Here is a 15457-nt window from a genome sequence, read left to right as displayed (position 1 = left end):
ATGGGGGTAATGAACTCCTTGTTCACACTCGATTAGCAGTGCGAACTGCACTGATGGTGGCATGGCACATTATCCATTCGGACTGGTTTACTTCTGCACTGCACCCATTTCTACATTATCCTGAACCAAACATGCAACAAGCATTTGGACACGCACGAGACGCAGAGAGGCCTCACGTTTTGGTGATGAGAGCTTGTTTGGGGTTAGCGTTGCGATCTCTGAGGCGCAAGTGACATGCAACATTCGCATGCAGTTAACTTTTGTACATGTGGCATGGCCGTGAAGAAGCAAATAGGTAAATTCCCACTTACCATTATCTCAGGAAACCGTTCGAGACGTGCTGAGGCTTCAGATAAGCTTCAGATAGGCATATTTTCTATTTCAAGTTATTGATATTGACACGTGTACTTATCTTTATCGGGCGACCACGTTTCGCCGCTTAACAACTGTAATCACACAGCGACGGACGCGCCTGCATGTATCCGACGTTTCTGGAAAGTTATCGATGATTCTACCCGGCTGTCTGTTGTCGCCGAACCTTATGTTATCTGATTTCATCGCCTGACGCGAATGGCGTAGAACATTGTGGAATACGCGCGGGTCCCATCGATTAGTCTGGAACATTCGACGACTGCTGTATAAAAGCCGACGCGCTTGACCCGCTGGGCAGATTTTCGACGATCGCCGAGCGTGTTCGCCGCTATCGTTGCGCTATAAGTGTAGCCTGTTTTGTGGGCACAGGTTCGCCCAATAAAAGTTAGTTTTCTTGTTCACAGTATTGCTACTGTGTTCTTTCTTCAACGTCACCACCACGTGACATCTGGTGGAGGTGCTTGTGCGTTCATGTACCGAACGCCCCCGCAAAGCCGCGATCCAAGCCCGAAGCCCGAGGACAAAACCGACACCGCCCAAGACCAGCGTGCTAGCCGCAGACTGCAAGGCCTGCACCCAGAGCACGGACTTCTACCTGAGGCGACAAAGAAGATCGTGGTCAAGACAACCTCAATGGCTGCCCCAGCGTCCCCCGTTATCCTACAACAACCCCGGGACCCACCGACCTTCCATGGAGCAGCGACTGAAGACCCGGAATCTTGGCTGGAGACCTACGAGCGAATCGCGACATTCAACAACTGGGACTCCGACGACAAGCTGCGGCATGTCTACTTCGCCTTAGAAGACGCCGCCAGAACGTGGTTTGAGAACAGGGAGTCGACCTTGACTACGTGGGACCTGTTCCGTAGCGGCTTCCTGTGCACCTTTACAAGTGTCGTGCGCAAGGAAAGGGCCGAAGCTATGCTGGACGCCCGAGTGCAGCTACCAAACGAGAACGTTGCCATCTTTACGGAAGAAATGACCCGTCTGTTCCGCCACGCCGACCCGGATATGGCCGAGGAAAAGAAAGTTCGCCTACTCATGCGTGGTGTGAAGGAGGAACTTTTCGCCGGGATGGTAAGAAGCCCACCGAAGACCGTCGAAGAGTTTCTTCGTGAGGCGACGAACATCGAGAAGACACTCGAAATGCGGAACCGGCAATTCAACCGCCGTACAAGCTCTACCCCCTACGCAGGAATTCAATCACTGGCCACGGACGATCTGCGCGAGACCATCAGGGCCATTGTGCGCGAAGAACTGCGCAAGGTCTTGCCTTCGTCGCAGCCTCAAGTGGCTTCGATCGCCGACATCGTAAAAGAAGAGGTGCACCGATCGCTTGGAGTTCCTGAGGTGCAACCAGAACCACCGCAGCCTCAGCCGCAAGCGATGAGCTACGCCGCCGTCGCCCGCCGTCAAGGTCCCTTTCCACTACCGCGCCAGGGCCCCGTAACGCCGCAATTCCGTCGACCACCACCGCCGCCGCCAGCACGCCCACCCGTCGCCCAGCGCAGCTACCCGAGGAAGACTGACGTTTGGCGCGCTCCTGACCACCGCCCGCTCTGCTACCACTGCGGAGAGGCAGGTCACGTCTACCGACGATGCCCATACCGAGAGATGGGACTGCGAGGTTTCGCCGTTAACGCGCCGCGTCCACAGCTTGGAGAGCGCCCACGTGACATCGCCGACTACCTCGCCGCTACTCAATGGAGCTCTCGACGACCGTCGCGTTCGCCATCACCAGGCCGCTACCTGTCGCCGCAGCGCCGACCATACAGTGGCCCAGCCCGGGGCCGGTCAGCGAGCCCATATCCGGAAAACTAAAAGCAGCAACCGATGGAGGTGCGGTTGCTGTTCGTCGAACTGACGAAGATCCTCCGCCGCCGACGAAAGCGCCGAAGAAACCATCTCGACGACATAATGACGACGCGCCGCCGTCCCGAGGAAGTCAGGAAGCCAAGACTGCACCGACGAAAGACGACTTCACGACGCGACGTACTAGCTTCAATTCAACACGACGCAGCCGTGATCCGACGCCAAGACCCAACTGCAACGCAAGACAAAGAACCACCGACCTCGACGTGCTTCTAGACGGCCACGCAGTCACCGCCTTAATCGACACAGGCGCCGATTACTCAGTCATGAGTGGACACATCGCCGTCCAGATGAAGAAGGTTAAGACTGCATGGGAAGGCCCTCAAATTCGGACCGCTGGAGGACACCTGATTACGCCGACAGGAATGTGCACGGCAAGAATTACCATTCACGACCGGACTTACCCTGTCACCTTCGTTATCCTCCAACAGTGTTCACGAGACGTCATTCTCGGTATGGACTTCCTGGACCAACACGGCGCAATCATCAACCTGAAGTCGAAGTCAATAACGCTGTCGGAAGATAAAGCGATACCGCCGGAGAGCCCTCGTAGTCACCACGCCTTGAATGTGCTCGAAGACCAAGTGAGCATCCCGCCCCGCTCCAGCATTGTTATTTCGGTCGGCACCGAAATACCCGCTGACGTAGAAGGCGTCATCGAAGGCGACCAACGTCTGCTGCTAGACCGGGAAATTTGCGTCGCAAGAGGGATCGCTCGACTGCATGGAGGGAAAACTGAAGTGTTGCTGACAAACTTCAGCCAGGAGTTCAAGCACCTCAACAAGGGCACGACGATCGCGTACATCGAGGAAATTCTGGAAACAAGTAATGCGTTTGTCCTCTCGGATTCCGCCGCATCTACCCCGACGACCATGGTTCCCGAACCAGACTACGACATTAATCCAAGTCTCCCAGTGATTAAGCAACAGCAGCTCAGAAGTCTGCTCCGACGATACAAAAGCTGCTTTTCGACGACATCGAGGATTCGACAAACACCAGTCGCCAAGCATCGCATAATCACCGAGGAGTACGCTCGACCACTCCGCCAAAGCCCTTACCGAGTTTCGCCGCGAGAACGCGAAGCTATAAGAGAACAAGTCGACGAAATGCTGCGCGACGACATCATCCAGCCGTCGAAAAGCCCATGGGCATCCCCTGTTGTCCTGGTGAAGAAAAAGGACGGAACCCTACGTTTCTGCGTCGATTATCGTCGTCTGAACAAGATCACGAAGAAGGACGTATACCCCCTTCCACGGATAGACGACGCATTGGATTGGCTCTGCAACGCTAAGTACTTCTCCTCGATGGACCTCAAGTCTGGCTATTGGCAAATAGAAGTCGACGAAAGAGATCGCGAAAAGACCGCCTTCATCACCCCAGACGGCCTCTACGAGTTCAAGGTTATGCCATTTGGACTGTGCTCGGCGCCTGCAACGTTCCAGCGCGTGATGGACACGGTTTTAGCGGGATTGAAATGGCAGACCTGTCTCGTTTACTTGGATGACGTCATTGTATTCGCCGGAAATTTCGACGATCACCTTAGGCGGCTTGCCACAGTACTAGAGGCCATCAAGTCATCAGGGCTCACTCTGAAGCCAGAAAAATGCCGCTTCGCTTACGACGAGCTTCTGTTCCTAGGCCACGTCATCAGTAAATCCGGAGTACGCCCCGACCCCCAGAAAACAGCTGCCATCGCAAAGTTCCCGCAGCCCACCGACAAGAAGGCAGTGCGTAGATTCCTTGGCATGTGTGCCTACTACAGGCGCTTTGTCAAGGACTTTTCACGCATCGCCGAGCCGTTGACACGTCTAACTAAATGTGATGTTGAGTTCAAGTGGGAGACGCCGCAGGCCGACGCATTTGAAGAACTCAAACGACGCATGCAGTCGCCGCCGGTACTTGCGCACTTCGACGAGTACGCCGATACAGAAATCCATACTGACGCCAGTAGCCTAGGCCTCGGTGCCGTTCTAGTCCAGAGGAGAAACGGAGTCGAACAGGTGATAGCTTACGCTAGCCGGTCGCTGTCAAAAGCGGAAGGCAACTATTCTACAACCGAAAAGGAATGCCTCGCCATCGTTTGGGCGACAGCTAAATTTCGCCCTTATCTTTATGGCAGGCCATTCAAAGTCGTCAGTGACCATCACGCGTTGTGTTGGCTAGCGAGTATAAAGGATCCTTCAGGACGACTGGCACGGTGGAGCCTCGGACTACAAGAATACGACATCACTGTAACCTACAAGTCAGGACGAAAACACTCCGATGCCGATTGCCTATCACGCGCCCCCATTGACCCGCCGCCGCAAGATGACGAAGATGACGCATTCCTTGGCATGATAAGCGCGGAAGACTTCGCTGAACAGCAACGGGCAGACCCGGAGCTAAAAGGCCTGGTGGAATATTTGGAAGGGCACACCGACGTTGTCCCCAGGGCATTTAAGCGCGGATTACCTTCCTTCACGCTTCAAAACAATCTCCTCGTGAAGAAGAACTTTTCACCAGTCCGCGCCAACTACCTTCTTGTTGTCCCGTCAGGACTTCGTCCAGAAGTATTGCACGCCCTACATGACGATCCGACCGCTGGACACCTCGGTTTTTCCCGGACACTATCGAGGATACAAGAAAAGTATTATTGGCCGCGCCTGACCGCCGACGTCGCCCGTTATGTCAGAACATGCCGAGACTGTCAGCGACGCAAGACACCGCCGACAAGGCCAGCCGGATTACTACAGCCAATCGAGCCTCCTTGCCGACCATTCCAGCAGATCGGGATGGACTTGCTGGGACCCTTTCCGACGTCAACAACCGGAAATAAGTGGATCGTCGTGGCGACAGACTACCTCACCCGCTTCGCTGAAACTAAAGCACTGCCGAAAGGTAGCGCAGCCGAAGTGGCGAAATTCTTTGTCGAGAACATCCTGTTGCGACATGGTGCTCCAGAAGTCCTCATCACCGACGGAGGAACGGCCTTTACAGCGGAGCTCACTCAAGCCATTCTGAACTACAGTCAGACAAGGCACAGGAGGACAACGGCCTACCATCCGCAGACGAATGGTCTTACGGAGCGGCTGAATAAGACCCTCGCCGACATGCTAGCGATGTACGTCGACGTCGAGCACAAGACGTGGGACGCGGTCCTGCCGTATGTCACCTTCGCCTACAACACGGCGGTGCAAGAAACAACACAGATCACGCCGTTCAAGCTGGTCTACGGCAGGAACCCGACGACGACGCTTGACGCCATGCTGCCGCACGTAACTGACGAAGAGAATGTTGACGTCGCTAGCTATCTCCAGCGCGCCGAAGAAGCCCGACAGCTCGCCCGCCTGCGAATCAAGAGCCAGCAGAGGACCGACAGCCGACACTACAACCTCCGACGACGCTTCGTCGAGTACCAGCCTGGCGACCGTGTTTGGGTCTGGACCCCGATACGCCGACGAGGACTCAGTGAGAAGCTACTCCGACGCTATTTCGGACCCTACAAGGTCATCCGACGTATTGGCGCTCTGGACTATGAGGTCGTGCCAGACGGCATTTCGCATTCACAGCGGCGCCGCGCACGATCTGAAGTGGTCCACGTGGTGTGCCTTAAACCCTTTTACGGACGCTGACGAACTTCGTCATTTTTGTTCTTTTCTTTGCTACGAGTGCTTTTGTTTATTAACTTCCTTTGTTTGCAGCATCGGGTCGATGCTTTTTAAGAGGGGGGTATTGACACGTGTACTTATCTTTATCGGGCGACCACGTTTCGCCGCTTAACAACTGTAATCACACAGCGACGGACGCGCCTGCATGTATCCGACGTTTCTGGAAAGTTATCGATGATTCTACCCGGCTGTCTGTTGTCGCCGAACCTTATGTTATCTGATTTCATCGCCTGACGCGAATGGCGTAGAACATTGTGGAATACGCGCGGGTCCCATCGATTAGTCTGGAACATTCGACGACTGCTGTATAAAAGCCGACGCGCTTGACCCGCTGGGCAGATTTTCGACGATCGCCGAGCGTGTTCGCCGCTATCGTTGCGCTATAAGTGTAGCCTGTTTTGTGGGCACAGGTTCGCCCAATAAAAGTTAGTTTTCTTGTTCGCAGTATTGCTACTGTGTTCTTTCTTCAACGTCACCACCACGTGACAATATGTTGAACTACTTCGTGATCACCTTCAAGTTCAATATATGTTAGGTCAACTGTAATAGGTTGTGCTGGCTTGTACTGTACCTGTCCCTGTGTGTTGCTCAGTGCTTGAGTAGCCATCATAGAGAATATTTGACTCTGTATGTGAGGCTGGTGACTTGTGAATATTTGTGTGTTGCATGTGTGTGCATCTGTTTGGAAAATTACTACACATGCACTGACATGGAGCCATGGGAAAGTATGCTTCCCATTGAGAACATTTCTGTTTTGGCTCCAGAAGAAATATTAAATATCATACAAAGCTTTCCAAGCGGTTTTCTTTTGAAACTTTATAGACATTGAAGCAGAAATCATTTGACACAATGTGTGTGTGATGTCTCTGGAGTGCACACAGACTGTTGCCCTAAGAACAAGAACCATGTGCTCAAGCCAGGCTGTAGCCTGTCTGCAGAATATAGCGAACAATGTTGAATGTTGACAGTTTGTAGCCCTTGAGCGCATGTGCATGTGAGGGAGCATTACACTTACTATGCTGAGGCCAAACACTTAAGGTCTCTTCCTCCCGTTTGTCAAACAGGTACAACAGCTGTCGCAAGAAGACTATGGGCATGGCGTGCGAGATTGGGCTGAGGCGGCGCACTTACCATGTGTTGAGCGGGTCGGTTTTGGCTGTCTGGGCCAAGGTGGAGAGCGTGCTGAGCTCAGTCCATGGCCACCACAATTCCTCCAAACTGCAGGTGGTGCGCCTCAAGACTGAGGATAACTTGCGCATCGTCGGTGAGTGCGTTTGCAGTCTGATAGAGCAGCTATCTGTGTTTCGTTAGAGAGGAGGTGGTGGAACACTTCAGAAGAAAATGGGTGCTATGACAGTTGGGAAAGGCTGGCAAGAGCAAGAAATGTGTAATGTGGTTAGAGAATAGATGGTGCACAATGCCATGCCCCAGCAACTGTTGCCTCAGAGTAACAGAAACACATCTCAAAGGCTATGGTTTTGCCGGCGGCATGGGCCGGAAGCAATTTAGGAGCCGGGAACATGTCAGATACCATGTTTTAGACACCAGCTATATTTGTCCCTAGAGAAAAAGAATGAATTGGCCAAAAAGAGAGAGAGAAAGGTAAAGCACAATGCAGTGAGTACTGATGCAAAACGGTGAACTATTAAGAACAAGAAAAGAAGTGGGTTGTACGTATATAGAACTGATGACAGTGGGAAAGTGACTCCAGTGCTGTATGACTAAAGCAGTGTGGGTACTGTACAGTCGAACCTACTTATAACAATATTCAAGTGCCACAAAAATTACATTGTTGTAACTGGTTTACATGAAAAAAAAGGGGGGGGGGGATGGCAGAGCTGTTGTGAGAAAAGTATAATGGTGGGGAGGCCAGTGTCCCTCCCGGCCACCTTCCTCCATCCGGCTGCTGATTGTGTTCACTCGTTTAACTGTTTAACTCTGCTATCCTGTGTGCTCCAATCGTGTGTAACAAGCCGCGGCTGTCGGCATTCAAGAATGGGACTGCTGTAACAACTGCAAAGAAGCATCACAGGCAGTAAGCGACATGTGAACTCCACCAAGGCATCGCTTTGGTGGCCCCAAAAGGGGCCTATTTAAGAATGTGAGAAGGTTGCCGCGGCAGCCTGTTAGCTTGAGAAATCCAGAACAAATGCTTGGGTGAGATCACTACATCTCGCCACACATTGGCTTGCACGAGAAAATCTCATGTCTGTGAGCCTTGCTTGCATTACGGGAAGCTTGCTGACATCCTTCTCCAAGGCATTCAGATGCTCCACGTAGTGTAGTGTAAGGTCCCTCGTGATGACGAAGCCCCGGAAGGACGGAATCATCTGCTGGGCCTCCTGCGAGGACAACGTTGAGGCAGGCTGCCCTAGTGCGTAATAGCCGCTGTCATCGCCGTCGCTATCCGATGCAAGCACGGTCGCAACGATCATCTCATGGGTTAAAAGCACTTCATTTCCAAATCTATTGCAGTACACTTTCTTTTCACTGGCAACGTCGTGCATTGCCAATCAGCGGGCGCATCAGCCATCTTCCGTTTCTGCGGCGTGTCAAACAAGGCTGAGAAACCACGCTGCCAGGAACCACTTTGGCACAACCAACAAAGACAGGCACAAGCAACTTAATCCGTTGGCAGAACTGCGCAGAATTATAGGCCAGCGGGCAATCTGGGAGCAATAATGAGTGTCTTGTAGAGCTATGGGCACAGCCCATTTGTGGTCGCAGGGGTGGAAGGGCAATCAGAGAGAGGCGTGCAAAGCTAGCAATGTGAAGAAGGCTGGAAAATGTGCGTGCTGCATTCATTGGGGCATCAGGCGGTCGTGCAGCGGCAAGAATTCCTTCTTTTTTTTTTTTTCCAAGGATTTCACATTTCATTACCTTTCGGCACGGACACCCAGCAGCCAGACTTCATCGTTATAACCGATAATGCAGCATGGAGGCATTGTAGTAAGCAGGTTATTTCACCATAGAAAACATACAAAAGTTGACGGTGCAGCAATTTCTCGTTGTTATAACTGATATATTGTTAAAACCGGCATCGTTATAAGTTGGTTCGACTGTACTTTTGTTCCTGGTAGTGCACCTTGAAACTGCCCATGTTATTACAGCTGTAAAATAGCTTAGTAGACCATGTAAGCTTCCTGTGATTGAACAGTTGAACCCAGATATATATCGAACCTGAAGGGGATCGCACAAAAATTCGAGATACAGGTAATTCAATATATAAAATGAAAATTTTATGCATGCATATTGAAGGGTATTTTGCAGATGCTTGTTCTACACAATAACTCATTATATATATGCGAGTTTGACCGTAGCAATATACCTAATGTAACTCGCTACTTCTGTCTCGGGCAGCTTGTCTCCTCCTCAACCCCCCGTCCTTAACCACACTGCACATAATTGGCACCTCTTGTTTTCTTGACAAGGACAAAGTATCTATGGCATTGTTTTTATTGCAATTGCTCCCTTACATTACAACAGTGGCTTGGCAGTTACGGCATTGCTTGGAGCATGAGCGTGCATGTTCAATTCCTGGCCACATTGGCTATGTTTTGAAGTGGCTGAGCTGCAAAACACAGTCGCATCTCGCTAAATCGAACTGACGCTGTGGTCCCGTCAATGGGCAAAAACGCCTGGTAATTCGAATGCGCAAGCATTTGCGACGGGTAATTCGAATATACTTCGCTACGAAAATGCTCTCAGTAACGCGCCAAATCACGTGGCGGCGCCTACAACGAGCATTTCTTTGACCCCGCTATAGAGGAAGAGCTTAGGAAAGACCCTCGACGCAGCGTGCAGGGGGGGGGGGGGGGGGGGGAGGGAACGTGGCGGAAATCACAGATTACTACTGTTAGTGGTGGATGTCCCGTACAATCAACGACCGCTTTTCTGGACCCCCAATTTTTCAGACATGCCTGATAATTCAGACGCCTTTGCGGCACCGCCATGTACCCCATAGAGAGAATGTATAAGAACGTCTGAAATTTCGTGCGCAAAAAACCTTCGCCGTCCGATGTTCCGGAATTTTCGCTATGACCGCAGGTCTGAAGCAGCATTCATCGAAGCCACCACAACCGCGATTTCGGTTATCTCGCCGCCTCGAACCGGCCCTCTCGCACGCAGATACGCTGGCAGCCGTAGCCACACCGTGGCAACGGTGGGCCTAGCTACTTCGACGTTCGCTACCAAGCTTCTTGCTGTTCGGTGCCATATGTTTCATTGAAACAATTCACCGCTGTTAGCGATGGCGCCGACTCCGCCTTTGTAATGCTCGCCAATGGCTTCGGAGCGCGGAAAGCATGGCGCGTTGCACAATGCCGGTTCCCGAAAGTCAACTTCGCCCCAACACAGGATTGTTATGCGGCAAAGCATACCAAAAGTTAGAAGGGGCAATTGTCACGGGAGATGGTATGTTTCCTTTAATTAGACATGCGTGCTACCGCCGCCTCCTACGACAGTACAAGCGCTGATACACCTAATAAGTGTACTGGCAGGCCTTTCGATCTTTTTCGGGCGTGCCTGTGGTGATTTGACACCTTGGTGGCAGTAAAAGGCATGCATGCATTCATTTTGTTTTTTTGACCACCGTATATTTTGGACGTTTTCGCGACGCCTAGGGAGTCTGGAAAATCGGACGTTGACTGTAATTTGTAAATATGTGTGAATAACTCTTATGATGCTTCCCTCCCATGTGTAAGCGCAGTGCACTTGTGCCACTGCAGGCAAGTCCACTATTCACTAGCTTCCTTTAATTCGAAAAAATTTTCCAGTTAAAATTACTTAGATTCGACTGTACTTTGTCTGTAGGCCTTGTATAACCTGCGCCCTGCCTTTACCGTTAAATTTTACTAATTCTTGGTGTTAGTTATACGTGCAAAAATACAGCCCAGATTTATTAGTTTACTATGATTTGTGCTGCCCTCTAATATCTGGATTGCTGGAAATGTGGTGCACCCTTACCATATTGAAACACTAACTGAATATATCAGCCTCACATATAAGACGAAGGGGGTGTGGGTCACATTGAGACTTAAGGATTCTAGGCAAAAGACTTCACCTTATATTCTAATAAATATGGTATGTAAGGAAAGTAGAATAGGTTTTTCTTTTTCCTTTCTTTTCTGGAGTTGGAAGCGTGATCACAACCAGCGTACAGGTAACATACCTGCACTAGCGTTACATTGCGTGAAGCGCTCATAATATTAGCGTTACCGAACCAGCCACTGCCAACTAATTATCGCAGAGCATTTTGGTAGGTGCCATATAAATCGGGTAATGCGCACAAAGTTGAGGCAGTGACAGTAACATAGTTGCACTATGCTAAAGAATCTTACCGACGCTTTCTATTCTCCTAAAGCTGCCAAGCTCCGACAATTCATGTTCTTTTGCCACTGTCACAGTATGTGGAGTGCACGGAACATAAGCAGTATGCGCACAGCACGTGGCGCACAGCATCACGGTGTGATAGCACCACCATACCAGCGCCCTATGCCGCTGTAGAGTTGTGCCTCTGTCTAAGAAACCTAGGCAGTTAAAAAGTCATTCAGAGCATTTTATCAATCTTGACTCACTGTACTGCTTTCACACACTAAACCCCTAAGATTAGTCTGAGAAGCAAGATAAGTGTAGTCGGTGTCCGCTCTCTTTAATTTTAGTCCTCTGTGGCCATGGTATTGTAATAGCAGTCGTTTCATAATTTAATCTCTCGTTTCTCGAGTTCCATCATCACAACTGTGTCCTAGTGAGTGACTCAAGCTTCTTGTCTTGCCCAGGTACCATTATTCCAAGCAACTGCGTCGCCCCACTGGTGAACGTTCTCTCCCAAGACGCCGAGAAGACGAACTCCGAGACCTTTTGAGGCAGGGCCTGCTGTCTACTTCTAAGTGCAAGTGTGCAGGCCTGCACTTTCCGCGTTGTTGTCACTGGGACGGCGCTCTTGTCGTGCTTGGAAGCGGTGTTGGCAGCCAGGAAGGTTTCCTTCCTCCGTGGACTCTCTCTCCTCTGTGTGTTCATCGGGTGTATCGAATTTTTGTGCATGTATGTCACAGTGCCGCTCTCCTTCTGCTATACAGCCCTCAGAAACCCGTGATGTCAGTAGGGACGGGACGTTGCTTCTCCATTTTATGTCTCATTTCTCTTTCTCCCTCTTCTCTCTTTTCATTTGAAGTGAAGGAAGAAAGTCTGCTGCAAGAACCAAACCAACGCATTGCAACAACAACAACAAAAAAAAACGGGCTAGGAATGATGTTTCAATTTTTCTCACCCTCCTCTCGTATCCCGAGGGAGGGAAAAGTTTAGTGAGAGAGGATGTTGAAAAATGTGGAAGTCTCGTGTGTGTGTATGGTGTGATGAAAGAAAATGTATGTAGGAATGTGTATGTATGTATCATGATCGCTTCCCCTAGTGGAGGAGAACACAAGAAAGGACAGCTTTTGTAGATAATTCTCTCACCTTATCTTCTGTTGTCATTTTTTTATTCTTTTTTGTACTCACTGCCTTTTTTTTTTATTCTTGTTGCTGTTCTCTCTCACATTGCCGAGTGGCACCTTGTCAATTTTTTTTCTCCCTTCCTCATGTGTTGTTACAGACCCATATGTTTTTGTATGTCACGAATCATTTTTGGAGAATGGGAAAGAGCTGTCATTCCCAATTACACCCATCTCATTTAGCACACTACGACACCCCATGCATTTTAGGACTTTCCACCTTATCTTTCCCTTTCATAATCCTCCGTTCTGAAAATGCCACTTTGTTCTGATCAGCCAGATTTGGCATAAATGTCATGCAGTACTCAGTTTAGTCAGACCAAGTCGTGTTTCCCACCCCCAAGACAGAAATGATGTAACAATGATGAGATGGCAAGCGCAAGCTGGCAGGTGGCCATGTGTTTAGTGAAGCGTGTTTCATAACTATTTATTACTATCTAGCTCTTACAAGAAGACAGTGTTTACAGGCTCACTGTGTTTACTGGTAGTAAAACAGTAATGCTTCTTTGTCCTCCTCCTCCTCCTCCTATGACTCAGTTTGGCAATTTTTGTTGATTGCTTCAGTCAGGAAAGGCAAATGAACAAGTTGATTTCAAAATTGTCATGCGGTTCCCCCATTCCTATGGAAATGACTCTGAGAACTCAAAGTTCTGAAATAAAAGGACAGTGCAAACCTCCTCTTCAGATGGTCTCGTCACACTCTGCCAAAGTGGCATTGACAGATTTAGGTGCTGGCATTCTTGCCTGGCAACTACAAAGAGTGGTGGTCTCTGTGAGAACAGGTAGGTTTAGCCCTGGTGCTGGGTGTAACTGCCAACTAAGCAGATATTTTGTGAACCAAATTAAAAAAAGCTGCCCGGTTAAAGTGTACTTCTGTGGTGTTAACTTTAAAGGGACATTTTAAAGAGAAAAATGATTTGAGCCGTGTTGGTAAAATAAACTTCCACAATGCCAGAAAAGTCACCCTTACCGCAAGGAGATGCTTGATAGGCCAGAAAACAATGTGAAACCGAAAGACTGGTGACAATGCTTCGTTGAAACTATCGTACCAGCTCACTGTGGCATTAGATTTCAATGCCATCTGCTAGGGCCTAGTGAAATTTCTGTTGGTAAAAATGGACATTTTATTCTTGCAGGTAAAGACTGAACTTCAAATGTTTCAAGAATGTTTACTGAACCACAATGGCCATTATGCTAGAAAAATACTTGACACCGATAACACAGATTATCATGGAGTTTCTTTAGCATCCCTTTAATGTACACTGGCTTGTCAAAGTACATTATCAAAAGTGCCAAGAAACTATTAGAGGCACCAACTACATTCCTGCGTTAGAGTTCGGAACTGATCATTGCCCAATTCATAATTGGGTTCATATCAATATCTCTGTAGAGCAGTAGGCATGCACATCAGGTTCATATAAAAGTACATTGAAAAACATCTATGCATAACTCTACTCATAACTCAGCAGCTGCAGTCTGCATCAACTTTGAAGTAGCTTTTCTTATTCCTGTAGGTGCAATCGATGAGCAGAGTTCTCTTCCATTGCTGCTGAAAGATCAATTTTGGTTTATAGCGTCTTGCACCACAAAGTTCCAAGGTTCTTAGATTTAAGGCAATGCTTTCTTGGCCTACCTACCAGGGGTGTGGCATGTTTTGCTGCTACGTTGCAATGTCAGTTTTGAACCTGCAAAGGAAGCCCATGCAGCTGTGCTGTCATTCATCTGTAACCATACTTGATGAACCAAAATTGTTTGGCTTCACTGGGACAAAATTAGCTCCGAGCTGCAAATGGGAGTCTGTTTAATGAACCTTTGTGGAGTCAAGGTTCAGTTGCTGTGGCTGGTGCCAGTGCTTTCGCAATTCTCTGCAAGTGTTGGTACGGTCTGCTGTGGCTGAAGACTTAAGGAATGTGAAATCCACTGTGCAAGATGCAAGGAAATGCCTAAAAGACCACAATCTTGTAGTTCTAGACCTACAAGAGAGCCTGCATAAGTTGCCTTCAACATCCATTTCATTTTTGAATCATCATCATCACCAGCCTGGTTACGCCCACTGCAGGGCAAAGGCCTCTCCCATACTTCTCCAACTGCCCCGGTCATGTACTAATTGTGGCCATGTTGACCCTCCAAACTTCCTAATCTCATCTGCCCACCTAACTTTCTGTCGCCCCCTGCTACGCTTCCCTTCCCTAGGAATCCAGTCCGTAACCCTTAATGACCATCGGTTATCTTCCCTCCTCATTACATGTCCTGCCCATGCCCATTTCTTTTTCTTGATTTCAACTAAGATGTCATTAACGCGCGTTTGTTCCCTCACCCATTCTGCTCTTTTCTTATCCCTTAATGTTACACCTATCATTCTTCTTTCCATAGCTCGTTGCGTCGTCCTCAATTTAAGTAGAACCCTTTTCGTAAGCCTCCAGGTTTCTGCCCCGTAGGCGAGTACTGGTAAGACACAGCTGTTATACACTTTCCTCTTGAGGGATAGTGGCAACCTGCTGTTCATGATTTGAGAATGCCTGCCAAATGCACCCCAGCCCATTCTTATTCTTCTGGTTATTTCAGTCTCATGATCCGGATCCATGGTCACTACCTGCCCTAAGTAGATGTATTCCCTTACCACTTCCAGTGCCTCGCTAGCCATCGTAAACTGCTGTTCTCTTCCGAGACTGTTAAACATTACTTTAGTTTTCTGTAGATTAATTTTCAGACCCACCCTTCTGCTTTGCCTTTCCAGGTCAGTGAGCATGCATTGCAATTGGTCTCCTGAGTTACTAAGCAAGGCAATATCATCAGCGAAGCGCAAGTTACTAAGGTATTCTCCATTTACCCTTATCCCCAATTCTTCCCAATCCAGGTCTCTGAATACCTCCTGTAAACATGCTGTGAATAGCTTTGGAGAGATCGTATTTCCCTGCCTGACGCCTTTATAGGGAATTTGTTGCTTTCTTTATGGAGGACTACAGTGGCTGTGGAGCCGCTATAGATATCTTTCAGTATTTTTACGTACGGCTCGTCTACACCCTGATGCCGCAATGCCTCCATGACTGCTGAGGTTTCGACTGAATCAAACGC

At 49.2% G+C, this 15457-nt stretch overlaps 1 protein-coding gene across 2 annotated transcripts in view; it reads left to right on the top strand.

Annotated features, from left to right (window-relative positions):
• Window positions 1-13062, top strand: part of sno (strawberry notch) — a 100789-nt gene extending 87727 nt beyond the window's left edge. For both annotated transcript variants that reach the window (XM_055076505.1, XM_050189104.2), the window contains exons 25-26: window positions 6956-7155; window positions 11669-13062. In XM_055076505.1, coding sequence (XP_054932480.1) covers window positions 6956-7155; window positions 11669-11754 — 286 coding nt within the window. In that variant the 3' untranslated portion in view covers window positions 11755-13062. The remainder of the gene's footprint in view (window positions 1-6955; window positions 7156-11668) is intronic.
• Window positions 13063-15457: the final 2395 nt, after the last annotated feature.

The sequence above is a fragment of the Dermacentor andersoni genome, chromosome 3, assembly GCF_023375885.2.
Source record: "Dermacentor andersoni chromosome 3, qqDerAnde1_hic_scaffold, whole genome shotgun sequence".
In the NCBI taxonomy this organism is placed as follows: domain Eukaryota; kingdom Metazoa; phylum Arthropoda; class Arachnida; order Ixodida; family Ixodidae; genus Dermacentor; species Dermacentor andersoni.
The sequence above is the reverse complement of the archived record's forward strand: the minus strand, read 5'-3'. Positions and strand labels throughout refer to the sequence as shown.